This window comes from Triticum urartu, chromosome 4A (assembly GCF_056163025.1).
Source record: "Triticum urartu cultivar PI428250 chromosome 4A, HENAU_Tu73, whole genome shotgun sequence".
Taxonomy (NCBI): domain Eukaryota; kingdom Viridiplantae; phylum Streptophyta; class Magnoliopsida; order Poales; family Poaceae; genus Triticum; species Triticum urartu.
The window spans coordinates 150,157,916-150,185,217 of NC_141876.1; the positions used below are offsets into that span (position 1 = coordinate 150,157,916).

Genomic DNA, 27,302 nt, shown 5'->3' on the forward strand with positions numbered 1-27,302 from the left:
ACAAATGAATGCCACCAGGTTTTTCTCGGTGATCAACGGCATCCGGTCAACCAGGAAAACTTATAGTCCAACATCTGTTGTGGTTTCGTCTAAAGAACAACGAACCACAATTTGGAAACATATTCCGAGTGTCCCTTAAGCACTCGGACCTAAACGAAAGATCGGTCCGTTTGTTCTATGAAACCTCAACCGATTCAGGGGCTAATGATGAGGTCACCTACTATAGGTAGGGTCAAGGACCTGTCATACGGGGTCCTCCCAGGGGCCCACGCCATCATTGGTTCAGGACCACATTCTCATTCGGATGAATATACCAGGAGGTCTACTCGGACACCTCGACCTCACTCGGCGACCACTCTTCAGTCGACACGATGGCCACCACTCAAACTACGGAGGTGGAGTGACGACGTGGGAGCTGAGCGGTTGAGGAATCCTAAGTCATCCTTAAAGTAGAGTCATAGCTACCGTTACTTGTAATGTAGTTATGACGCTTTATACCTGTAACTGCCGTTGTAATGAGCATTAAGTGCCCCGGTGACATGAGGACGTTGGAGCTGCGGCGCACTCCTCCTCCTTAGCTGGGGTTAAGCAATCTCTGTAACCATACCCCTCAAGAAAAACCAAGTATCGGGGCACGAGACGTAGGGCTATTACCTCCGCCGAGAGGGGCCTGAACTCGCTAAACACCGAGTGTTACACTTGCACCGTAGCTTATGCCCCTCTTTCGTACCCCTAGTGTCAGGATCGTAACCCCCGACACACGGCGCGTTTGGGACAAAAAACGGCTCCGCGTTGGCCACCGTTAACGGTGGCTACACGGGTGCTGCCAACCGTGGCCTTACACGATATGTATATGAATTTCAATGATGTCTGGCACAAATCTCGAAGCTCACCTGGACGGCCCAGATACCAGGATCACCTAGACCCGGGAGCCAAAACGCCCCTCCCAGTGGAGCTCTCTTATAAAATTGGCTAAGAGATGTAGCCGGTAGATCATTTGAAAAAGCTCCACGCAAACCATAACTTTTGCCCATGCTAATAGAAAACAGTAACCTTGGCTCGAGGTAAGGCGCGTACTAAAAGGAAAAATATTTTTATTTTGCGCCTTTTCAGTTTTGGTTTAACCGAATTAATTCGGTTTTAACAAAAAAGACCGAAATGAATTTTGTTCACTATCTTGCAAACTGAAAACATAACCTGAAAAAACCAAAATTTTAGTTTCGTTTTGGGTTTTTTATTCTGTTTTTGGTTCGTGGTTTGGTTTTGCACACCCTGAAGTGCGTGGAAGAGAGGGGAAATTATGTGGCTGACGTGCATATGCACTCTTACTGCCCCGCTGGTAAGATAGTCGAAAAATAGGAGATACAAGTCCATACAAAAACACTTGCTTCACATTGTATTTTAGACTCGTTTCTCATTAGGTATGCACAAATTATTTTGGTACCCGTATGCACATGTCGAAATTGCATTAAATAACATTTTAAGTTGAACAAACTTGAGATGCGTCACATTGTCATGGTCATGAAATCAAAGGTGTTGCTGTCGTGAGATATGCAACGTCATCTACTAAATGAATGGAGATAATTACGTGTCTCGTATAACTATTTGGTCCCTCGCTTAATCAGTAGTTGGTACTTTGTCGTCATCACAGTCCATAGCTGCACATCACCACACAATCACACATGAGTGTGTTTCCACTTTCCACACGTCACGTAGGTTGAAAATATTTGTCCAACACGTATAAGCGTTACGTGATATGTAGTCCCAGTCCTCGTATACAAATTCAAGTTAATGCCTCTAAATATTTCCTTATGGCATCTTCAAGGCCTATATGTAAACCTCCCAGGGGGACTGAGATTTTAGATTCCTCCCTCCCGGCCCCCGCGTCGCCCGCTCGGGCGACTCGGGCGGTGACTAGGGTTCCGAGCGCCGTCACCTACATCTCCTCTACCCCTCCTCGCCGCTACCTGAGGAAGGCGCCGGGCAAGCCCGTGCGGCCACCAGTGACGGTGGCGGCGAGGCCTTCGTCGTCCCTTTCGCGGAGATTCGGATCCACGGGGCGGCGGCCTCTGCTGGTGCGGCGCCGCCGTTCGCGCCCTGGACGGTGTGCGCGGGGACTCTGCCCGGCGTCCTCGACCGCTCGGGTGGTGGGGCGTCGGCGCTTGGCGGCGGCAGTTCGGGGGCCTTCGTCCTCGCCAGATCTGGAGGCCTGCTGCTCCCTCGTTCCCGCTCCTTCCCCTTTGCGCTTGATGCCGGCGGTTGCTGCTGGATCCGGTGCTTCTGGGGATGGTGGTGCAGATTGGGACCAGGGGAAACCCTAGGCCGGCTGGTTCGGCTCGACAGTGGCGTCGGCTTCGGGCGACGCATCCTTCCTGAAGGCAGTGTCGTGGTCCCTATTCTGCCACCTCCGGTCCTCTCCCGGGTGAAAACCCAAAATCCGGCCTGGATTGGGCAGCGGTGGCGCCATGGGCGTCATCCCTTCCTTGGAGGCGTTGCCTGGGGAGCTAGGATTCGGGTGTGGGTTGATGAAGGTGGGGGCTTTGGCCGTCCGCTGGTTCTCTGCAGCTGCTTGCGGCGGCTTTCCTGCTGTGCAGAGTGCCCCTTGTATCTTTAGGGCATTTCCTGTTTTTGGTGTTCGCGTCGGAGGAGCGGCGTGGCATCTGGCACGTCGACAACGGCGAGTCTCAGCGGCATGGAGCAGTGGGGGTCTCGCCGGTGGGTGTGTGATGATGGACGAGCGCAGGATGGTGGCGCTGTCTGGCGTTGTGGTGGCGTCGATGGCAGAGAGACCTGGCACGGTTCATGCAACAATACATATCTGAAGATGGATTGATGGCACGTGGCTGCGGCGGCCTCATACCCGGAAGGCATCCTGGTTGAGGAGTGCGCCGGACTGGTAGGTGACCCATACCCGGCAGGCGTCCTGGTTGGGACCTCAGGTCTTAGATATTTAGGTTTGGCTGCGATGTCTGTTTGGTATTAGGCCCAGACTATCTGCGCCCCTTCATCAATTGGATAGGTGTAGAGACAGTTGTTGCTTAGACGGTGGCTTTAGACTTGCTGTTGTATGGCTTTGTAAGGTCTTGTGAGAATAATAATAAAGTGGCCGTATGCATCGCCAAGATGCAGAGGCCGGGGGTTATCCTCCTTTTCTAAAAAAAATATATGTAAACCTCCCGCAACCGTCTAGACCGTGGTGTCCGCGAAAGCCATTCAACGTCGATCTATATCGATCCGCGAGGCGGTTCGGACGCGATTTCTTCCGCAAATTGAAGACAAAAGTGTGAAAAGTTTGCGGAAGTCCGGACACCTGAAACGTATGACTCCGACACCCTCGGCCCACCCAATCCCCCCTCCTGGTCCTATTTTCTTCCACTCCGCCCCTTCTCCCCCTTGCTGTGCATCCGCACCCTCCACCTCCGCCGCCATTGCTGTTCGTCTCCGGCCGCCATAGAGGCATTGTTGGACGTCCGCATCTAGTACCGACTCTCCCACTCGCCGTTCTGATGGAGCTTTCAGTCCTGGAGCCATTTGTACCCAGGTACACTCCGCCCCCTGTCGATGACCTCCATGGCGGACACCACACCCGAGAGGTGTTCGGTCAAATGGCATTGAGCTTATTTTCAAATGTTATGTCGTTTTTTAGAGTACGAAGGATGGTGAGCTACTCGACCAAGGAGGATGGGTTGTTGTGTCATCCATAGCTGGCCGTATCCGCAGATTTCATAGGCAGGACCAGAGGGCCGCTCTACTGGGAGCAAGTGCATGAAAAGTTTCACGCAGGAAAGCACATTCCGCCCTACGACATGTACATCATTCAACGACGCAACGTGAGGTTGTTGTCGTATTGCTGGCGCGCTATCCAGGTCAGCGTCATCAAGTTTTGCAACTTGGTTAGTCAGCTCGAGGCAAGGTGACCATTGCACGCGGACATGGAGGAGATGGTAAATTTTACTTCCTTTTGGCCAACTTGTTGATTGATTCATTCGCTCAATGTTGGTCTACACATTATATGTAGCCCATACGCGTCGCCATGGTGTATCACGGGTCAGAGGAATGGCCATTTCTATGCACACACTGCTGGATGAAGTTGAAGGGGAAGTATGTGTGCGAGAACATGATCAGTTCATGAAGAACTTGTTGGACATCCGGAATCTAGTCGAATTTGAGACCTTGTTGTACTAAACTTAATTTGAATGCTATGTGTGGATAATTTGTGTTATTTTCTATCCGAACTTTGATAAATACCGAGCGTTTGCATGAATCTCTCTGCTTTATTAAAATGCGGTTTGAAATATATGCAGCTAGCGTTGGATGGTTGCCTCCCGCATCCGTGTCCGCGGACAAATGCGAGAAGACTTTTGTGGCTTGCCGTGGGAGATGCCCTTAGAAACCAAAATATATCCAAGGGCATGGTTCATGGGATATTGTCCCCTATTTTATTACTCACCTCCCTGTAAATGACATGACCATCATTAGAGGAATGTAGTATGTAAAAAGAGCAAAATACGGCATTGACAAGGGAAAGCCTCCCTCGTTCAGCTTATGGGCATTTGGTAGATGAATTTTTTTTAAGGACCAGCGAAGCTGGTGTTTCATTGATAACGAGCAGGGAGCAGATGACAAAGTGGCAAGGTGGCGATCCGTAGATCAAGGAAATAAGAAGAAGAAGGTAAAAATGGTGCCTGCGGCACCAAGACCGCTAGCCTATTCTCCTGGCTGGTCCCCAAAGGGGCTCTGGATGAACTTCGCGCCGCCCTGCTGCCATAGGTTTAGACCTCTTCTGATCGTAAGGAGAACATCATTTACGTTTGCCGTCTTTGCTCTAAAAATGCAATTGTTTCTTTCCCGCCAGATCTCCCACATTGCGAGGGCCTTGATTCCTTTTCTGAAATTTGGTGGCGTGGCCTCGACCATAGCTTGCACTTTGTCCAGGGAGCTGCTCCTGCCGATCCAAGTTTCTTGGCGCATGGCATGACAAAGCTGCCAGGTTGAGATTGCCTCCCAGGTTTGAGCCGCAACGTGGCATTGCCAAAACAGATGCATGGAGCTTTCCAGGTTTCGCAGGCACAACTGACAGAAATAATTGTTGGGCCAGCCTCTTCTTTGTAGACGATCGTTGCACCAGAGACGGTCCTGGTGAAGCAGCCAGGCAAAAATCTTCAGCTTTGAGGGTGCCCAAGTGTCCCCGATGATCGTGCGGAGGGGAGATTGAACACAGCCCTGGAACTGAGCTGCGTACGCCGATCGCGTGGAATACTGTCCGGAGGCTGTGATTTTCCATGTAATGTTGTCCTGGCTGACCTCCTGGAGGTTTAAACCGCGCTGTTGGATGCGCTTGTGCAGGTTTAGCACGTCCCGAGCGATTGGGTTGGCGTTGCCGTGAGCTAGGTCGGCGATCCAGCGATCATGTAGCAGCACGTTAGCAACAGACATGTTCTTCCGCTTGGAGAGCTTGAAAAGGTTGGGGTAGAGGATCTTCAGAGGTGATGCGTCGATCCATGCCGAATGCCAAAAACTGGCCATCCGGCCATTTCCAATATCCACCTTGGTGGCCGCGCAGAAGAGGGCCCTGTCGGAGGCGTCGCAGGGCGGCTCCGTCCCCGCCCACGGTCGCTCCGGGCTTTTCCAGGCGTGCCAAAGCCATCGAAGTCTTAGGGTGCGACTGAATTTAGTCAGGTCGAGGATGCCCAGCCCTCCGTGCTCAATCGGCATGCAGACCCGCCCCCAGCTAACCTTGCAGCTGCCGTCATAGAGCTCCATGTCCTGGCCCCAGAGGAAGCGGCGTATACACTTGTCGATTTCCTTGAGGAGCTTGGCAGGGAAGCGCAGTGCCGTGAGGGCGAACGTTGGCATGGCAGTAAGAACACATCTGACAAGAACTCTACGTCCGGTGATGGATAACAATTTCCCCTTCCAGCCCGCAAGCCTAGCCCTAATACGGTCGAGGATGAATTGGAGATGGACGAGATGGAGGCGGCCGATTGTGAGGGGAAGACCTAGATATCTAATTGGGAACTGCGTAACCGGCCCTCCGAAAGACTGAAGAACTGCGTTGAGGTCGACGTTGTTGCAGCAAATCGGAGTCGCCGTGGATTTTGCGTTGTTGATCTTCAGGCCAGAGGCGTCGCCAAAACTACTGAGTATGTTCATGATCTGATCAATCTCCTCCTTGATTGGGTTGGCAAAGATGACGGTGTCGTCTGCATAAAGGCTGACTCTGAACTTAACTTCCCTTCGCTGCATCGGCGATATGAGTAGCTCTTCTTCTGCCGCTTTGAGCAAGCGATGGATGGGATCTATAGCTAGAATAAAGAGAAGCGGCGACAGAGGGTCGCCCTGACGGAGGCCACGTCGATGCAGGATGGATGAGCCGGGGATGCCGTTGAGGAGGAAGGCGGAGGATGAAGTGGCCAGCAGCAGGGTGATCCAATCCCGCCATCTAGCGCCGAAGCCCAAGGTTGTCATGAGCTTGAGCATATACTCCCATGAGACGTTATCGAAGGCCCTTGAGATGTCAAGTTTGAGGAGAACGGCCGGCGTTTTCCGGCGATGCAGAGCTCTGACGCAGTTTTGCACGTATACAAAACTGTCATGAAGGCATCTGGACTTAATGAACGCAGTCTGGGCAGGCGATATGATATTCTGGACAATTGGAGCCAGCCTGATCGACAGAACTTTGGATACTAGCTTTGCGATGGAGTGAATCAGGCTAATCGGGCGGTAGTCTTCAAGGCCGATCGCTCCGTCTTTTTTTGGGATCAGTGCCACGATCGCTGAGTTTAACAGCCCGAAGTTGTTGCCAGCCAGATTGTAGAACTGGTTGAAAGCTCGCATCACGTCATCTTTGATGATCCCCCAGCACGATCTGAAAAACAGCCCGCTGAAACCGTCCGGCCCCGATGACTTCTCTGGTGGCATGGCCTGGATCGCCGTCCACACCTCTTGCTCTGTGAATGGGTTATCGAGCCCCCCTCCCTGAATCTACGGCATGTTGATCTGACTCCAGTTGATCGTGGATGTACGGTGGCCTGCTGTCCCTAGGATTGCATCAAAATGGCTGTGGATGGCCGCTTCTTTGTCGCTGTGAGCCATGGCAATAGACTCGTTGGTGGAGAGCGCATGGATAAAATTTTTCCTTCTGTGTGAGCAAATCTTGGCCATGAAGAATTTTGTTGGAGCATCGCCGGAGTGCAGCCATGTAAGCCTAGAAGCTTGTCTCTTTCTGCACCGCTCGATCGCTGCCAGACCCAGAAGCCTGAGCTTCAGTCCCTTCCGCAGCTCTCGTTCTGCCGGCGACAGCTGGCGCCTCTCTTGAGCTACATCAAGGCGCAAGATGACCTCACAAGCTATGTGGAACTGCAGCTTTGCGTCGTCGAAGAGGCTCTGGCTCCAAATGCGAAGATCCCTGGCCGTGCGAGCTAGCTTGATGTGGAGGCGCGCAAACGCATAGTTTGGCGCCACTGGCCACGCCCAGGCCATGGTCACCGTGTCCATGAAGCGCGGGAAACGGGGCCAGAAGGATTCAAACTTGAAGCACCATCGCTGTTTGGGTCCCACCGCATCAGAAAGCAGTAGTGGGCAGTGGTTGGAGCATGCCGTAGATGCAGCCAGCAGCATTGCGCGGGGGAACAGGGCTTCCCATGGCGCGTTGCAGAAGAACTTCTCGATGCCCACCATTGTTGGGTTGTCACGCTCATTGCTCCAGGTGAACTTGCGGTTGCCGCATTTTATTTGGCGTAGCCCGGCTATATCCATGGCGGCCCTAAAACGATCCATGAGCCTTCTATTTAGGTTTAGGTTGTTTTTCTCCCTAGCCTCGTAAATTTGGTTGAAGTCTCCGTTTATAATCCATGGCTCGGAGCATGGCGGGGCGGAGTTTGAGATTTCTGCTAGAAAAGCTTCTTTGCCTGCATCATCCGTCGGCCCGTAGACAGAGGTTAACTAGAACTGATATTGGTGCCTAGCTAGGCTAACTTTTACAGTGATCGCGAACTGGCCTACATCGTGAGTGACTACGTCGACTAAGTCCTGATTCCAAAGGATGGCTATGCCTCCTCGAGTGCCCATGGCTGACAGTACCGCACAACCTCGCAAGGATTGGCCAACGATGTCGCGCATAAGGGCCAGCGTCCACACATCGATCTTGGTCTCCTACAAACACAAGATGGCGGCGCGGTGCGCGACAACAACCTCGCGGACCGCTTCTCGCTTCGCCGGCGAGTTCAAACCACGAACGTTCCAACTCATGATCGGGGGCAAGGTGGGTTCGTCAATCATCAGGACACTGGAGATCTCTCCGGCGACTACACTTACTAATAAAAGAACACAGGTACACTTGCGAGCGGTCCGGGGAGCGCCATCGCCCACCAATAGGCCCCAAGTTGCGACGGCGTCAGCCCAACCTCACACTACAACGCTGACAGAGGGGAAGTAAACCTAACTCAGGCTAGCCGAACGCTGGCCGCCACCGGAGACTACAGCTACTACTACAACAAGGAAGGATCTCTAACATGACTACACCATGGCCTTCTCGGCGATTCCTTCAGGCCCGTTGAGACCTGCAGCGATGCGCAGGGCCTCCGTGCCCATCCTGGTAAGCTTGGCGATGACGGCGATGTCCTCCTCGGAGAGGGGCTCGTCGAACCTGCGCACGAGCGCCTCCGCCGCCTTCTTCGTCATCTTCTCCTTTGGTCCGAGGACGCCAAGGCCCTGTACCAGGCGGAGCGTGCCGCGCTGAGCAACCGGCACCTTGCAGTTTAGGGCTGCCTAGCACGCGCTCTGGCGCGATGGCGGAACGGACGTGGCACGTGTCTTGGGAGGAGCGGAACTTCGCTTGGGCTTGGGCAGGCCAAGCAAGGGGGTTGGCTTGTCGCAGAAGAGGCGCCGTGGTGCAGCAGAGGACTCGGCGATCTCTAGGAGCTGAACTTGCTGTGTGAGTGTGAACAAAATAGGGTCGCAAATCGGTTGGTTTTTTATAGTCGTATTAGGAGAATGCTACTGATGTATGACTACATAGTGGACCGCCGTGTATAGAGGATCTTCTGCCTCTCATTTTTAACCCTATTATCAAGGAATAAAATTCTTTCACCTCGTAAAAAAATAGAACTTGCTATAGGGTGTATATGCACAAGTTAGCTAACATATAAATGTACCTTAGCACGAATTTACTCTTTTTGCCAAAATTTCCGTTCTTCCTCATATACGAGTAACATTTTTTTGTTCAACTAAAAAGAAGTAATTATTTTTGTAACTATCACCTAACTTGTGTTTGCTTGTGTGTGACATCAACCTTACTTTCTAACATGTCTCAAGGGCACATGTCGTTAGGGTTTCCTCTACCCCCCATCGGTTACCGCTAGGAGGGTTGTGTTTTTGGGTGTGTGTTTTAAATTTGCTTAGGGTTTGTGTCCTACTTAGGAAGGCGAGATGATGACGGCTTTCTGAAGATAGAATAAGGTTCTTTTTACCTTGCCTTCATCTCGATGATGCGTCTAGCATCGTCGGAGGGCGTTTGAAGGTATGTTTTCTATGGATCTCGTGGGATTTGGTCGATGTTTGTCTTCGCTGGATCAGGTTGGATCGATATTCATTCGTCTATGTTCGTGCGTCTACATGTTGGATTCTTTCAATGTGCGCTTCTCATCATCAACGACGGTTGCTGTTCTGATGCACTGATCATGTGGGGTCTTACCACGACGACTTCCTGACTGTCTACTAGAATAATGTTTGTCCGGCTCCGGTGGCTTCGGCGAGTAAAGGGCGATAACATCGACGCGCTCCAGTGTTCGTAGTTGTGGCTACGTGGTCTACGAACTTGAATGTAATTTATGTTACTTATGACGCTTCTTCATACTGCCTTGGCGGTTGATGAGTAGAAAAGTTTTCTGAAGTTTATTTATTTTCTAGTCTGATGTGATGAATAATCACATTCAGTTAATTAAGCAGTACTACCTGTTATTGTTTACTAGCCCCTCTTGTATTCTGGGTAATATTGTGACCATGATTTTAACTAATAAATAAAAGTTATATGTAACAAAAAAATATCATTGAAGTTTATATTTAAATATGAATACAATAATATATATTTTTATGACATGAATTAATATTTTGCTAATGTAGTAAACTTTGACTTAAAAAGACCAGTGATGATTCTACGTACAAGTTGTGGGGTCAACTGACCCGCAACTTTTGATAGAAACAACCTAAAATTTCTGTACACTCATTGTACACTAGGAAGAAAATAATCCTAAAATTTGTGGGGTCAACTGACCGGCAACATTTGATAGAAACAACCTAAAATTACTGTACACTTGTTGTACACTAGGAAGAAAATAATCCTAAAATTAACAGTAATCTTCTAGATTTTTCCGGCTGGCTTCATTATTGATGAGAACTAATAAACTTAGAGGGAGGTAGGAATTTCAACGAAAAACTTAGAAGGAGGTAGCAATAAACATGATAAAAGCTGAATGGAAAGACAACCGGTAGTAAAATCTTAGAGCATTTACGGTCGGGCACCTCAAACCCGCTTCAAACGCCTAGACAGACGGCCGATTCAGTGACCGGTCACAGAAAATCAACTCAGTCGGGCGCCTCAAACCCCCACTCAAACGTTTGAGCTGTCGACACCCATCATATCCAGCCCAAATATGGGATGGATATGGGGAGGCTCGGGCGCGTCCGCCACGTCGGACCCGGCACACGTTGGCCCATCTGACCACACATATATTCATCCCCGTCCACTCTCCAGGCCAAGTCCTAGCCACTTCACTCCCCTCCTCCACCCAAGGTCCCTTCCGGCGATCTCCGGCCTTCTCGGGCATGGCAGGCGCGGGAGGAGGCGGTAGCCCTCACGGCGGTGGACGTCAGCGAGGCGGAGTCGCATTCTCCGATTGCCCGTATAGTGCACCAATTCGGGCACCGCCACCACGTTGTGATGGATATCGCCGGCTCGTCCCAGGACGGATCCATCGTCAATTTGATGTCCACCGGCACTGTCAGGGTTCCATCTCCTACTCTACCTCGCCGGTGACCGGATCAATACTCCGGGGGGCACAGGCGGCGTCTAAATTTCGTGTTTTGACCCCTTTTTGAAACTTGACCGAGATTTGCCCCTGCCTTGCAAAAGTTTCGAGATCTGACCCTTTTCTTACCGCCAGGGTCCATCGCGGTAGGGTATAACACCTTACTAGAATTTTTTCCTAAGCAAGGAACACAGTGCATGGTCGCACCTACCGCCGGGCATCTTGGAGGTAGGGGTGTACATGCTATCGACGGCCCGTTTGGCGGTATGGGTGTTTCCTACCGCCAAGGTCCCCGACGAAAGGCTGTTACACTCTACCGCTATGGACCCTGGCGGTAGCAAAAGGGTCAGATCCCGAAATTTTTACAAACTGAGGTTAGATCTCGATTAACTTTCAGAAAAAGGTCAAAACATGAAATTTTGCCGCGGCCGGCCGCCGAATATAGGCACAACGGAGCCGAATGAACTCTGCTTAAAGACAGGTTTACATTGCATGTAATAGTATGGATTTAAGGTTTTCAATTTAAGACATCCGGTTGTATAATGGATTATTTAAAGCATGAGTTGTCACTATCCACGAACCTTTAAGGAATCGGATTTGTCAAGTCCGGCTATAGATGCTCTTACGCAGCCTCCCTCACCACCCCTCCCTGGCCCACATCCGGTACCACTGCCACCACCTAGCGCATGCTGCCGCACATTACCTTGGCCTTAGGTCATCGTGTCTTCTTTTTGAATAAAATAAACCTTAAATGCACCCATAAGTTACCGGGTTAGTCACAGAGATTATACTTTACAACTTCGCTGCTTACCATCTCGAGTCTCTTACTAACAAATTATTAATTTAATCCCCCCGCAAAAAGAAACAAATTATTAATTCCAGTTTATTGGTTGGAGAGCACTAGAGGGAGAGGTGTGAAGAAGGAAGGGTGGAGCGTGTGCGTGTGCTTTACTTTGCGTTCACCACTGACTTCGCTTGGCTGGGGTGCTTTCTTCCGCGTCACTCCCGTCCGCCCCGACCGACTGACGGACTGCTCCTCTCTCTCTCTCTCTCTCTCTCTCTCTCTCTCTCTCTCTCTCTCTCTCTCACCTTGCCTCGCCAGTCCACTACCAACCACGCTGACAACTCCCCTTCTCCTGCCGCCACCACCTTCCAATTCCATCTCCAAATCCCCTCCCTTCCTTCCCCATACATTCCCTCCCCACACTGCAATTGCTTCGTCCTCTTCCTCCTCCCGCTGCTGCGCTGGATCCCAGGTACCCTATCCATCCATCCAATCCCCCTTCATCCCCTCTTTCTCGGAGCGAATGCGAGCGTCTCGGCTAATAACTGGATCTCACTCATCCCCGAGCTCCTCTTTTCCCTGCTCCTCCCCGCTCCCCCTCCGCCATTACCCACAATGCTTCCGCTGATTCGGTTTCGCCGTCCAGATTTCAGGCTACAAACAGTTTTTATTTCATTCTTCTCTCCATCTTGCTCCTCAGATTTATAAGATTCATCAACTTTGGCATTTAGGATGCTAGCTTAAGGTAGTAATCTTGCGCCCCCTCTGTTCTAGCTTTGCTTAGCTTGCGTGCAGCTAGCTGCTTTGTCGGTTCCCTGAACCGTGCCCAATTTTCTGTTTCTGTGGAGAGATGCTACATCTATATGTGGTATCCATCCATAATCAAAGGGCGGGTAGGCCTGATGTTCAATTTCTACTTATTTCTCTGCTCTAGTGTGAAACGCATCAGGATGTCTCAAGAACTCGTGTCTTCGTACCTCTTTACTTGTTTAAGCCTGTAGCTCTTGGATTGGACATACTTAATTCTCAACAGCAAGTAAGCTCTAGGTATGGGAATGGTGGTTGGCACGTCAGTCCGCTTCACTTGATCTTGGCCACATGTCACTCTGTTGTTCTTTCTGCATAAGTAATACTGGTTTGAAGCTAGTACATTCGTGTGCAAACTTAATTTGCATTTGCCGACCCTCTAATTGCACGCGGAGCACGCCACCTTTGCCTGGTCTTCAGCTTGGTGGTTGCAATGTAGCTTTCTCATTAATTCCCAAATCAGCAAACAGTTCCACCATTTCTTTTATACGTATTAGGGTAGGTTTATTATCTCCGTGGGAACGCTGCAAACAGTTTGAGACAGATGATATTAAGTGTCCACAGACCAAGCAATCAAGTTAATATAGGCAAGTGTTTCTTTGCATCTGTCACTAACACCTTCTTATCCTTTGAACGCAGGTGCTTGATGATCACAAGATGTCATCAAATTCCACGCTCACAGAATCACTTCATGAGAAAACAATCGTCTTTGGGCTTAAACTTTGGGTTGTGATTGGGATCGCTGTTGGAGCATCCCTCCTGGGTATTCTTCTTATCCTTGTGATATGCCTAACCATCCAAACCTGGATCAGACGGTCACGAAAGGCATTCAAGGAGCTTCCCATGACCCAGATACCTTCTGCATTCAAGGACATCACAGAAGTCAGGGTGGCTGACCAATTTTCACCCAATGATTATGTTGTACATGATGGGCTTCTACTCGCCATTGAGAATGGGCCTGTTGAATCAACGGATAAAGATGCAGTTCAATCGGTGCAGGAGGACAATTCGAGGCATAGAGAAGAGAACAATCTTTCAGGTTCTTTAGTTCACACTGATGGCTGTGATGGAATTCAATCTGTTTCTGTCTGTGAACAGCCTTCCGTACATGCTACTGCCGATTCTGCGCCATTGGACGGCCTACCTGAGTTTTCTTACCTTGGTTGGGGCCATTGGTTCACTCTCAGAGATCTAGATGTTGCAACCGACCATTTTGCAAAGGACAACGTAATTGGTGAGGGTGGATATGGTGTTGTGTACCGTGGCAGATTATCAAATGGCACCCCAGTCGCTGTCAAGAAAATCCTTAACAATTTGTGAGTTTTCCTATAACGATATTTCGGTGACGAAATGGATGTCTATGGGTTTATTGTGTTGACTTTTTGGCTGGAAAGTTTATTGTGTCACCTCCTTTCTGCTTATACAAGAATTGCTTGACTTTGTGCAGAGGGCAGGCCGAGCGGGAATTCAGAGTGGAAGTTGAGGCAATTGGTAATGTTCGCCACAAGAATTTGGTCCGGCTTTTGGGATATTGTGTTGAGGGTACCCAGAGGTCAGAATATGTCATCATTTTTTTTTCTTCTTCCATTTTTTCTCTAAAGCATAGCCTGTTATGTTTCTATTGTTTTAGCATCAAATAAACAAGAAAGTCATAACATGAATTGCTTGATGTGTTTGCATAACCAGGATGCTTGTATACGAGTTTGTTAACAACGGGAATCTTGAAAGTTGGCTCCACGGAGAATTGTCCCAGTACAGCTCTCTCACTTGGTTAGCTCGCATGAAAGTTCTTCTGGGGACTGCAAAGGCGTGAGTAGCTCCTTCACTAAACTCATTCTTTTCTTAGGATCTCTGTACTTCCAAAATTCTGTTCATCACGCGATAGTGTGCAAGAGCTAACAAATGATCATTCTGATTGATGCACATCGGCACATGTTTCAGGCATAATGGCATCTGGGTTTAACTATCGTACCAAGTTATTAGCCGCTAGAAATTATAGTATATACTGTTGTGAACAGAAACAAGTTTGGATTTGGATCAGCCCTGAAATATGATTACAGTGAAGGTTGAGACTACACAAATTTTTAGCCAGTCCTTGTCGGTACTGTATCACAATGGCTTTAAGTAGTGCTTCTTTTTGTTGTTGCAAGTAACTAGTGCTCTTCTTTTTTTGAATAACATGGTGGTGTTCTGTTCAGTCATTCGATATTGTTCTTAATTTTACCTATAGCCTTGGGGCTCTTGGAAACATCAATTTGATACAGACTCCACATTTGCCTGCAGCCTTGCATACTTACATGAGGCACTTGAACCAAAGGTTGTGCATCGTGACATCAAGGCCAGCAATATCTTGATCGACGATGAGTTTAATGCCAAAATATCTGACTTTGGTTTGGCCAAGATGCTTGGTGCTGGTAAAAGTCATATTGCTACTCGAGTTATGGGTACCTTTGGGTAAGTTTTTCATGCCATGGTATATATGAGTCAGTTTCTGTTTTCATTTCCTCCAAAATTTATCCATTATAATTCGAGAGATAAGTTGTGGATGCTAACAATTAGTTTCACTCAATAACTATTATATTCTTGTTATGCAGCTATGTTGCGCCTGAGTATGCTAACAGCGGGCTTTTGAATGAGAAGAGTGATGTCTACAGCTTTGGGGTTCTTTTATTGGAAGTTATTACAGGTAGAGATCCAATTGACTATGATCGCCCCCCAAGTGAGGTAATACTTGCAAAATCTCTTCTGTTATGTTTGAGATCCCTAATTGTTGTCTTCATCTCTTCTTTTTACTCATTTTTCAATCTCTTCTGTTACCAGGCAACTCAGTGCCCTTCATCTCTTTCTAACACACTGCTGTTGCTATTTACCTGTAGGTAAACCTAGTCGATTGGCTTAAATTGATGGTCGCCAACAGACGGTCTGACGAAGTGGTGGATCCACACCTTGAGAGAAGACCATCGACAAAGGAACTCAAACGTGCCCTTTTGACAGCTCTGCGGTGTATCGATCTGAATGCTGAGAAGAGACCAAGGATGGATCAGGTCGTCCGGATGTTGGATTCTAGCGAAACCATACCTCAAGAGGTTTGATTCGCAAAAGAACACCATTCACATATGATTATTGGTTTACCTGGAAATCATGCATTTTCCTGCTATTTTCATTCATTGTATGATCAATTGGTCATTGCACAGTATATACTTGTGCTGGACTGATGTGCTGCCATTGATGCCATCTTATTTGGTTATCCTATATGCTTGCTCTACCGGCTCCATTTGGCTTAGAGAGGATTGTTTAGCTTGGTTTTGAATTTGATGCTTATTGCCTACATATGCACAATCACAAAAGTTGAACATGCAAGTGACTGGATTTGCAGGAACGAAGACCACGACAGAACCGGATCTCTGAGAATACTGAAACCGTGCCATTGAGGGGCAAGAACAGCATCGAGAAGAGTGATGCCCCTGAGCATGAGGAGAGGCCCCCTCGGCCAAAGAGTCGTCCATTTTCGTCCAAATGAGGTAAAGAAAGAAGGAAACCCTAAACATCTTCTGGAGATATAAAGATAGAGAGAGATACCAGCGCGCGGAAGAACATGGTGGAGAATTCTTCTGAATACGTAACAGATTGATCGATTTTTATTTTTCACCCCTCGGAGCGGGGATTTTTGCATTTGTTGATACATGGAATGGAATGTACAGTGGTGTGTATGACGGCTCAAGGATGTACAGAACTAGCTTGTAAAACGGTCTGAAAGGCTCTCAGCTGGTGTGGTTGCTGGTATGAGCTACAGACTTCTCTTATCTCTACTACTATCGTATTGTACACACCAAGAGTATAAATCAAAGAAAAAGAAAAAAAATGTTTCGTGGGTGGTTGTCACCTGTCAGTTTGTGTTTCTGGCGTCTGAATCTGAATTTTTCAGCCTAGAATAGAGTGATGTACTCCCTCCGGTCCTTTTTAGTCTGCATATAAGTTTTGTTTGAAGTCAAAGCATCTCTACTTTGACCGAATTTATAAAAAAAAGTATTAACATTTACGATGCCAAATCAATTTTGTTAGATTCATTACGAAATGTAGTTTCATGGGATATATATTTGGTATGGTAGATATTGATATTTTTTATATTTGGTCAAACTTTGACTTGATCCAAATCTAATATGCGGAGTAAAAAGGACCGGAGGGAGTATCAGGTAAAGGAAGAATTCTTGTCATGTGTGACTTTGATCATTGTTTGTGACCAATAAGGATAGCTATCCTTCTGGTGTTAAAATGATTCTGTGATTGTTTCAGAGATAAAATGATTACTACCTCCGTCTGGGTTACTAGTGACTTTCGTATTTTGTGCTAAACTTTGACCTTAGTTGGTCTATTAGTCCCTTTTATATTTTGTGCTAAACTTTAACTTTAGATTTGATTAACAAAATATAAGTTATATGCTACAAAATTACATTGGTAGATTCTTATTTGAAAGAAGTTTACAATGATATAATTTTTGTTGCATATAAATCATATTGTGCTAGTTAAATCTATGTTAAAATTTGACCCAAAATGCGAGAGGACTAACAAACCCGGATGAAGATAGTACTTTTTTTAGAATCGATGAAGGTAGTACTTGAAAGAAAGGTGTTTATCTGTCACAAGTCTTTCAGGATTCAGAAATAAAATGTTTGTTTTCAAAGAAACGATTTTTTATCTACAAAATAGATAGGATTCATTTTCCACTAGACTGTTTGGATTCAGAATAAATGAGGAATTCGATATTTTTTTGTCACTAGTCTCTTTTGGAATTATCTCCACTAGCTCTATCTTACCTTCTTCTCAGCGCGTTCGCCTCCGCATTGCCTGCCAACTCCACCTCCATGGCGCTAGCCGGCGCCGCCAACGCCACCTTCCGGCCCCGCCTGGTCACCGCCGCCGCTGACACCTCCGACACTAATACTCGCCGCCGACACTGGAAGGCCGGCGAGTTCCCATTCCCCACCACCTCCCCCTCCTCCGGCACGCAGCAGCGCCGGAGACCCCGGACCACGGAGCGCCCGCCCCCACCTCCACCGTCCAAGGGGGAAGACCCGGAGGGGAGAGGGCGCCAGAGGCACTGGAAGGCGGAGGAGGACCCGGAGGGGGGAGGGCGCCAGAGGCACTGGAGGGCGGGGGAGTTCCCGGCGGCGGCCGAGTCCCAATCCCAGTCCGGGAGGAGGGGCCGCGCTCGCACCCCTATCAAGAACGTCCAGAAGAGGCTCGACGCGCGCGCCGATGCCAAGGCCTGGGCCTGCACCGTCACCGAGGCCCTCGCCGACCGCATCGCCGCCAAGAACTGGCGGGAGGCGCTTCAGGTAACAGTCACCAACCAGCTATACCAATCAAAATTTCCTTATAAATTTGTAATTTCCCTTTTACTTTGCGTCGCACCATTTTAGGAATTACCAACTGATTTGATTTCCGAAAAATGAATAAATATGTGTAGGTCTTCGAGATGCTCAAGGAGCAAACTTTCTACTATCCCAAAGAGGGCACCTACATGAAACTCCTCCTGTTGCTGGGGAGATCAGGCCAGCCTTCTCTAGCACAAGACCTTTTCACCGAGATGCAGCAGCAAGGATGCCAGCCAACTCCCGAGCTTTACACGGCCTTGATCGGGGCCTACTGCCGGAACGGCCTCCTAGACGAGGCACTCAAGCTTCTCGAAGACATGAAGGCCGCCCCGCTGTGCCAGCCTGATGTCTACACTTATAGCATCCTCATCAAGGCCTTCGTCGACGCCTCAAGGTTCGACCTCGTCGATGCTATGTACAAAGAGATGGCTGAGCGCTCCGTGACACCCAACACGGTCACGCAGAACATTGTTCTCAGTGGCTACTGCAGAGCAGGAAGGCTGGACGATATGGAGAAGCTACTCTCGGCGATGCTTGAAAGTGCAAATTGTAAACCGGATGTCTGGACCATGAACATTATCCTAAGCCTGTTTGGGAACAGTGGCCAGGTTGAGCTGATGGAGAAGTGGTACGAGAAATTCCGAGGCTATGGGATCGAGCCAGAGACTCGGACGTTCAACATTCTCATTGGTGCTTACGGGAAGAAGCGGATGTATGACAAGATGTCTGCGGTGATGGAATACATGCGCAGGCTAGCATTTCCATGGACGACTGCTACATACAACAATGTGATCGAGGCATTTGCTGTGGCAGGTGATGCCAAAAACATGGAGGACACATTTAACCAGATGCGCTCAGAGGGGATGAAGCCAGATACAAAGACCTTCTGTTGTCTAATAAACGGGTTCAGCAATGCAGCCCTTTTCCACAAGGTGGTAGGCATGGTAAAGCTTGCTGAGAGGCTCGATGTACCGGCGAATACGTCTTTCCACAACTCTGTTCTTGCGGCATGTGCGAAAGCGGAGGATCTGATGGAAATGGAGAGGGTCTTCAGGCACATGAAGCATATGCAGTGTGAAGCAGATGCCATCACATACTCCATCTTGTTGGAAGCTTATCGGAAGGAAGGAATGACCGACAAGATGTATGCTCTGCAACAGGAGAACCCAAGTTTGGTTTCGACTGAGCTTGTCATGGTGTAACTGACCTCATAAATTGATTATGGTGTTGAGTTCATCTGACTGAAATGAAAAATCCGTTCCTCTTCATGTCTGGAATTAATAATGCAACCTAGCAAATTAACTACTGCCAGAATTGTTTTATTTCTGTTGACCTACAAGATTAGTATGTATGATAACTGTATTGCTGTAAGGACAGAGAAGCTTCATTATATCAACTCTCAAGTGATATGCCACTATTTAGTACCTCCTTTGTTCCAAATAAGTGACGTGCTTTAGTTCAAATTGTTTGAACTAAATCATGACACTTATTATGGAATGGAGGGAGTATACATTTTGATCCTAGCAGTCATAGTCATTTTGTTTTGGAATGTGTCTGTAAGCTGATTCAGACAAAGGTTTGTGTGGAGTGAATATCCTTCTAGCTTGTCAGGTGAAGTTGAGATTATATCAGGTTCATTTTCATGTTAACGGTAACTGCTAAAATAACAAATGGTCATTTCATTTGGCGCAGTAGACCTGTTTTTATTGCTAGGTGAATGATATGTGCTTTTGATTGACTACTAACCATGGTTTCTATAATAGCATGTACTATGTCAGGAGAGTTGAGGCACTCATCTCGTGGGTCTGCAGTCTGTTCAGAAATAATTTTTAGTACTACTTGGTTTGAGAAGGTACTGACGATAAACCCCTTTCTCTACCACCCCTAATTCATCTGAAGTACTCTGTTTGTTTCTTGTTTTCCCATCCCATGATTGAATCAATGGTTCAGGAACTAGAAAAATATGATCCCGTATTCTTGCAGCGAAGCCCATCTGGAACTGGAATATGGTGTTAAAAAGCACCGTATGTTCGTACCATTTCTAAGTGTAACATGCCTTCTTGTCTTCTGTAAGTATAGATTTGGTGTTCTAAATCAGCGACAATTAATATGGATCGGAGGGAGTAGCATACAATCCTGGAATACATTCTGGAATTTCCATTCGGTTGCTATAACATGCTTTGTGTTTTCTCAGCATTTTTTTTGCTATACTGTTTTAGTGAAGACAAGTATAAGCTGGGACCCACTATTGATAAATACTCCCGATGTAGCCTGAAGACATACGTGCGACGATGGCTGCTACAAATATCACTTGGCAAGGCACAGTAAATCTTTGTCCATTTACCTACTTTGGAATAAGCAAATAAAGAGCCAATGATAAAAGGGGAGAGTGAGAGAACAGAAGCCACCATTGTTGTGGTTGGCAGTAAATTTTGGCTTGGAGCCACATGATACATACGTGGGTAACTGGGCATGCTACTCTGTCTTAACCAGTCTGAGAATTTCTAAAGTATTCTTTTGAGTATCCAGGTGTTTGTAGCCAGTATGCGCAAAATCTATTTCTAGCTGCATTCTCAACTGATGTGGGTAACATGCGTCAATACATGTTTCCAGATTGTGGTCGGCCCTAGTTCTTGGCACCCCCAGAAGCTTTGCTTGGAGAACGAAATGTTGAGAGCACACCGTAAATGTTTGCAAGTATGGTAGGAAAGCTGTAAATAGAACAGAAGCTAACTTACAGGAAGAATTCGGCCTTTGGGTTACCATATCATACTTATCAGTATTCTTTTTTTTTTTGACAACTCATCTTGTTCCATGCATTTAAGTGTTTCTTATGGCTACAGGAATTTGAACGTCTCAGGTGGGTGGTTAATCCAAAGAAGCCGACCAGCTGTCTCATACAGGTAGCTAAGGAATGGGCTTCACCATTGGTGGTCCTTCGCTCAAAATTTATCTCGGCACTCTCAAAATTATGCATCTTCTCTGATATTTCACGTGCTATGTGTGTAAATCACCATCATTCCTCACTACAGGCTACACGCTATAACCACTCAAGCTCGATGATCAACTCACAGAGACAAGGATTATCAACTTATATTATATGCCCAACACCATGCTCCTTGTACACTTGGATTATGAACAAGAGATGCAACTTTCTTTAGAGGTTTCTTGACATCAATCTTGACTCTTAACCCTGAAGAAGTTGCCCTCAAAATCTTGGGAAACACACCCGCCAAAAAAAAATCTTGGGAAACAGCGCTGCAAAAACAAATTCTCCCACTTTCCCTACAAAGGATTTCAGCAATTTGTGTGTACCCATGTGGAAGATCATGTATTGAATCCATATCAACAGATCTAACTTCATCCAATAGGGTTTGGTGAAGCCATCATAAGGTGCAAGAATAACAGTGTTTCCCAAAAAGTCCAGGGGTCCTCTTCAATGACTCTCCCAATCACCTAGACACGAAAACTGAGTCGTATACAGATTATCAGACAGCGGGCAAGGCTTCACATCCTGCACAAGATCCTAGGCTACCCGCATGTTCTTGTAGGACCAAGGTTGGCTATAGGGTTTAGCCGTGGGAACCCTGTAACGCCCCGGACACACCCATCGATGGTCGTTACTCCTGGCGGGATCTAGACTGGCCCCACAAATCAATACTAGTCTTTTCTGCACACTTTGTGCTCACTTGTGCGCACCCAGGAGCAACTTTCCGGTTGGTCATCCATCTTGAAACTACTCCAAGCTGAGAACGCTTAACTTTGGAGTTCTGTCCGAATGGGCTTTCGGAAAAGAAGAAATTCCTTATTGATATGAGTAGTCTATCATCCCTATTAAGGCAGACTATCACATACACCCCCACTCAACGGGTCACAAACGTCATGAACAACATGACCACACACCTATCCGCAAACATCCGTGTAACCGTGAGGGTCGGCTCTGATACCAACTTGTAACGCCCTGGACACAGCCATCGGTGGTTGTTACTCCTGGCGGTATCTAGACTGGCCCCACAAATCAATACTAGTCTTTTCTGCACACTTTGTCCTCACTCGTGCGCGCCCAGGAGCAACTTCCCGGTCGGGCACCCATCCTAAAACTACTTTAAGCTAAGCACGCTTAACTTTGGAGTTCTGTCCGAATGGTCTTCCGAAAAAGAAGGAATTCCTTATTGATATGAGTAGTCTATCATCCCTATTAAGCTAGACTATCACAAACCCCGACGATGGCCATCCAACATGTTGTAGCCACCGGCAGTGCTTCCTCCTGCTCTACAACAACATCTTGATTCTCCTCCGTCAAATGAGTTCTTTCATCATTGCTTCGACGTCACTCAAGACTTCTCCCGATCCAAACACTTCCTTCTCCATTGGTTATCCTAGCCCGAAGATCAATCTACCGGGCCATGGGGAACCCGAGTAAGCTAGACAAGACCAGGAAACGACACTAGGTCGTCCCTTAATCAGTTTGAACTAGTCCTGCAGGAGATGGCGGAAGGTTGGGAGGAAACTCGACGTTGGCTGGAATCGGTACCATGAAGAACAGAAACCCTAACTCGAGGGGAATGACAACGAAAAAGGTGGCGCACTGCACGCATACACTTTTTTGAGGCGGCATCGCTAAGCTTTATTAATCGACTGAAATGTTTACAGGAATAGACACGGTGTTGAAGCGAATTCCAAGCCACACATGGCGTCCCAAACTCAAAGAACTCGTGAACTAGCTATGTATTGAGCTTCATAGTTATTATTACGCCGCTTATGGCTAAAAAGACATTCTGAAAAGGATCAGACCGCTGCCTCATCTCCTTCGTGATGGCTGCATGAAATCACATACCCCCATTCTTGATATCGTCAATTATAACTTTGCAATCCGAGGTAATGTGAATCTTCTGTTGTGCGAAATCTTTTGCTAAGTAAAGGCCTTCTTGACATGCAATTGCTTCAGCCGAGTTGGGTCAGACGTGCCTCTATACACCATGGCTGAAGCATCCAAGTAGGTGTCGTCCACAACATTCAAGGGATTGTGAATTTTCTTAGCAACTTTAATTTCTTCAATATAGTTATTGATGAACAATGGGTTGATCACGGGCTTTGCAATACATCCTCATGTATTGCCTTCCTCCTTGCTGACCAAATAGCCACTACTGAAAAAATATTTAGGTGGGCTCAAATTAGAGCCAGGGGAGGATAGGTACCTGTCACTGAGCAGTTTCCATTGAGAATGTAGTGGGTGACTTAGCACAAGCAGCATGCAACAGGTCCTTTGCAGATGTAAATACCTGGATTTCTGAGAAGTGAGCTTGGGACCGCTTTCTTGCGAGTACTGGGCAAGCCGGTCAGATAAGATGGAACCCTATCCATCAAGTAGCAATGGGGGTAAAAAGTGTTGCCAGCCACTCCTGTGTGGATAGCAGTGGCGGGCAAACATAACCACCTGCCACTCGTAATTTTTTACAAATTTATCCGTGGGATCATAAAACCAGCAGTGGCGAGTGACAAACTCAAGCCCGCCACTAGTTTGCCATGCACCACTGGCGAGCCGAAAATTTGTTGCCACATCAATATTTCGATGACATGCGTCAATTTCTCCCAAAATTTCTAGAAAGTAAGCAGTGATGGGTACACTAAAACGTCCGTCACATATATAGTAAGTCAGGAAAATACTTGAAAGGTCATATTTACTAAAATCAGATTAGTCTAAAATTAGTGGTGTGTATTAAATATATAATTTTTTTTGAAGTTGAAATGTGTAAAAAAAATAGAGTTCCGTGTGGTAGGCGGCGCTTTCCTTTCAAAACCCTGACACTTCTCTGGAGAGTGTTCGGCTTGTATTTGAAGTGCATCAAATTTTACCTTAATGCTATCAAATTTTTACCAAACTCTAAAGTGATCCTATGAAGACAACATGCCAAGTTTCATCTATTTCCGAACTCTTTTGCACGTTATTTGAAACCGAAGAGCATTTTGCCCTTTTTAATGGCTGAAAAATCAGTTAATGCTTTAAAAATAGCAAACCAACTAAAAAAGTATCTAAATTTGAGCATGGGACTTCCAATGGTGTGTACTCCCTCCTTCCCAAAATATAAGGCGTCAGTTGATTTTTTTTTGGTCTTTATTGCACAATTTTGACTATAATTTTCATGTATTATATGATAAAAAATTAGTATACATACATATGAAATAAAATCATTTTGCAAGTCAAATACGACAATGCCATTCATATATGTCCATCCATGGATTTTAATATATATTAGTGGTAAAACTCGTGCGTCAAAGATCGTGCAAAGTCAATCACACCTTATATTTTGGGAAAGAGGGAGTATTAAACATAGAAAAAATGAAGTTAAAATGATGAAAAAAAGAGTTGTTCGTGGAAGTTGGTGGTATCCGTTCGAAACCTGATACTTTGCCAGAGAGTGTTCAATTTGTATCCAATTTTCCCTGTAACGCCCTCAAATTTCTATCATGCCCTACAGGTGTCCTATGAAGACACCATGTCAAGTTTCATCCATTTCTAAGCTTATTTGCATGTTATTTGAAATCGGAGAGCGTTTTGCCCTTTTAATGGCTAGAAAACCAGTTAATGCTTTAAAAGTAGCATACCAACCCAAAAGTGTCCACTTTTGAGCACGAGACTTCCAATGGTGTGTAGTAGACATAGAAAAAGTTTGAAGTTGAAATGATGTAAAAAAAAGTTGTCTGTGGAAGGCGGTGGTATTCGTTCTAAACCCTCATACCTCACCGAAGAGTGTTCGGTTTGTTCACAAAGTGATTCTGGTTTTCCATGTAACGCCCTGAAATTTTTACCACGCCCTACATGGGTCCTATGAAGACACCATGCCAAGTTTAATCCATCTCCGAGCTCGTTTGCACATTATTTGAAACCGAAGAGTGTTTTGCCCCTTTTAATGGCCGCAAAACTAGTTAATGCTTTAAAAATAGCATACTAAATAAAAAAGTAGCCAAATTTGAGCATGGGACTTCCAATGGTGTGTATTAAACATATAAAAGTTTGAAGTTGAAATGATGTAAAAAAAGGAGTTTGCCTATGTCGGTTTCCCTCGGAAGCTTATGGACTTCACATTATCGCTGATTTTTCCCTGGATTGGTTTGAGGCCGATAATATTGTTTTTCATGAAAAGTTCAAAAAGGTAGAAAACAACTGGCATTGGGCGCTGAATTAATACGTTAGTCCAGAAAATAAGTATAAATTGGTGCCGGAACTGCACCAAAATGATATAAATATAGCATGAAACAATAAAAAATTATAGATGCATTTGAGAAGTATCAAGTACCTAAATCAGTGAATGATAGATCAACATGATAATATGAGTACCCCAAAATTTCTACTCCCTCCGATCCATATTAATTGTCGTAACTTTAGTTCAACTTTCTTCTAAAGTTGTATTAAAGTTGAGGATAATTAACATGGATCTAATTGTATTTTTTTTCTAGAATGGATTTCTTATGGGAATACTAATGGATGAGCCACTATGAATAAATTATGGGAGTTATGAAAGAAGCTTCAAACTCATATTGTTCATGGGTTTAGAGCGGGAGTTGAACTTAGGAGGTCGAATCCTCCCTTGTTCCTCAGTAGCTCAGTGGTAGAGCGGTCGGTTGTTAACTGACTGGTCGTAGGTTCGAATCCTACTTTGGTTGGAGTCCGAAAAAGGAATAAAAATAAAGTAAATTCAAGGAAGAGCTTTCTTTGGAGGAAGTATTTTTATTTCGTTGTTCCACAACACACCAATACCACCACTTCTAGGAGCTTGCATCTGCATAACTACTATCAAAACCAATAACTAGCCATACTTTCTACTCTCACTTTGCTTAACTAAGTTTCAAGATACAAAGGATAGTAGTGGTGGACTGTTGCATTAAAGTGCGAAGCTCTCGAACCATCGCTCGCCGCCAATCCCACGAGAATTCCAGCAAAGAACAATCATTACTGCTGGCTCGATCCCGGAGCCCACCAATTTATCATCAAAATTCTTAGATTTATAGGGTGAAGTACCCTTCTTAAGTTTCTTTCTACCCCGTGGTCTCACATATTCAAGAGGAGGAGGTGGAGCTAGTAGCCCATTCTTGTTCTACCCAATGTGCCAGTTGCATCTCCATGCAAATTGTTCTCACAGGTGTCCCATGGATCCTCAGTTTCTTGCTCAATTGCATGCACTGGCCCTGTGCCAAAGTCTAGTTTCTTAGCTTTACTGCTTTGGGCTTTATCCTCTCCCTCTTGAGATGAAGCATTCTTTAGAGGACTCCATGAAGTGACATCTAGATCATCAGCGCCATTAGAATGCAGGCCTGCTTTCCGAAAGGGCCACTTGCGTGGGTTTTCACCTTCACTTCCGTTTTGGCCACTGATAACCCACAAGTATAGGGGATCGCAACCGTTTTCGAGGGTAGAGTATTCAACCCAAATTTATTGATTCGACACAAGGGGAGCCAAAGAATATTCTCAAGCATTAACAGTTGAGTTGTCAATTCAATCGCACCTGAAAGACTTAATATCTGTAGCAAAGTATTTAGTAGTAAAGTAATATGGAAGTAACGGTAACAATGGCAAAAGTAATAATAGTAGTTTTTGTAGTGATTATAACAGTGGCAACGGAAAAGTAACTAAGCAAAGATCAATATGTGAAAAGCTCGTAGGCAATGGATCAGTGATGGATAATTATGTCAAATGTGATTCCTCATGCAACAGTTATAACATAGGGTGACACAGAACTAGCTCCAGTTCATCAATGTAATGTAGGCATGTATTCCGAATATAGTCATACGTGCTTATGGAAAAGAACTTGCATGACATCTTTTGTCCTACCCTCCCGTGGCAGCGGGGTCCTATCAGAAACTAAGGGATATTAAGGCCTACTTTTAATAGAGTACCAGAACAAAGCATTAACACTTAGTGAATACATGGACTCCTCAAACTATAGTCATCACCGGGAGTGGTCCCGATTATTGTCACTTCAGGGTTACCGAATCATAACACATAGTAGGTGACTATTGACTTGCAAAATAGGATCAAGAACTCACATATATTAATGAAAACATAATAGGTTCAGATCTGAAATCATGGCACTCGGGCCCTAGTGACAAGCATTAAGCATAGAAAAGTCATAGCAACATCAATCTCAGAACATAATGGATACTAGGGATCAAACCCTAACAAAACTAACTCGATTACATGATAAATCTCATCTAACCCATCACCGTCCAGCAAGCCTATGATGGAATTACTCAAGCACGGAGGTGAGCATCATGAAATTGGTGATGGAGGAAGGTTGATGATCACGATGG

At 46.3% G+C, this 27,302-nt stretch overlaps 3 protein-coding genes across 4 annotated transcripts; 2 read left to right on the forward strand and 1 right to left on the reverse strand.

The window, feature by feature from the left end:
* Nucleotides 1-6,984: 6,984 nt before the first annotated feature.
* On the reverse strand, nt 6,985-7,758 carry LOC147975195 (uncharacterized). Its single transcript, XM_087520313.1, has one exon. The coding sequence runs from the start codon at nt 7,756-7,758 to the stop codon at nt 6,985-6,987; it is 774 nt and encodes a 257-aa protein (XP_087376439.1).
* Nucleotides 7,759-12,093: 4,335 nt separating this feature from the next.
* LOC125551291 (putative receptor-like protein kinase At5g18500) lies at nt 12,094-16,507 on the forward strand. Of its 2 annotated transcripts, none has more exons than XM_048714469.2 (8): nt 12,094-12,283; nt 13,258-13,934; nt 14,066-14,170; nt 14,305-14,427; nt 14,902-15,072; nt 15,213-15,342; nt 15,495-15,704; nt 15,995-16,507. In XM_048714469.2, exons 2-8 carry the CDS (start codon nt 13,276-13,278, stop codon nt 16,136-16,138), a joined length of 1,542 nt encoding a protein of 513 aa, XP_048570426.1. In that variant the 5' UTR covers nt 12,094-12,283; nt 13,258-13,275; the 3' UTR covers nt 16,139-16,507. The 2 variants fall into 2 exon arrangements, with proteins under 2 accessions (XP_048570426.1, XP_048570427.1); XM_048714470.2 differs by lacking the exon at nt 12,094-12,283 and adding an exon at nt 12,309-12,556.
* A 900-nt stretch (nt 16,508-17,407) lies between these two features.
* PPR2 (Tetratricopeptide repeat (TPR)-like superfamily protein) lies at nt 17,408-19,407 on the forward strand. The gene is made up of 2 exons (XM_048714468.2): nt 17,408-17,954; nt 18,086-19,407. Exons 1-2 carry the CDS (start codon nt 17,481-17,483, stop codon nt 19,193-19,195), a joined length of 1,584 nt encoding a protein of 527 aa, XP_048570425.1. The 5' UTR covers nt 17,408-17,480; the 3' UTR covers nt 19,196-19,407.
* Nucleotides 19,408-27,302: the final 7,895 nt, after the last annotated feature.

Bases quoted from the DNA above. Each gene is read 5' to 3' on its own strand.
- LOC147975195 (XM_087520313.1), bottom strand. From the start codon at position 7,758: ATGGATATAGCCGGGCTACGCCAAATAAAATGCGGCAACCGCAAGTTC.
- PPR2 (XM_048714468.2), top strand. From the start codon at position 17,481: ATGGCGCTAGCCGGCGCCGCCAACGCCACCTTCCGGCCCCGCCTGGTC. The intron at 17,955-18,085 runs GTAACAGTCACC...AAATATGTGTAG, and splicing joins ACTGGCGGGAGGCGCTTCAG to GTCTTCGAGATGCTCAAGGA.
- LOC125551291 (XM_048714469.2), top strand. From the start codon at position 13,276: ATGTCATCAAATTCCACGCTCACAGAATCACTTCATGAGAAAACAATC. The intron at 14,428-14,901 runs GTGAGTAGCTCC...ATTTGCCTGCAG, and splicing joins CTTCTGGGGACTGCAAAGGC to CCTTGCATACTTACATGAGG. The intron at 15,073-15,212 runs GTAAGTTTTTCA...CTTGTTATGCAG, and splicing joins CGAGTTATGGGTACCTTTGG to CTATGTTGCGCCTGAGTATG.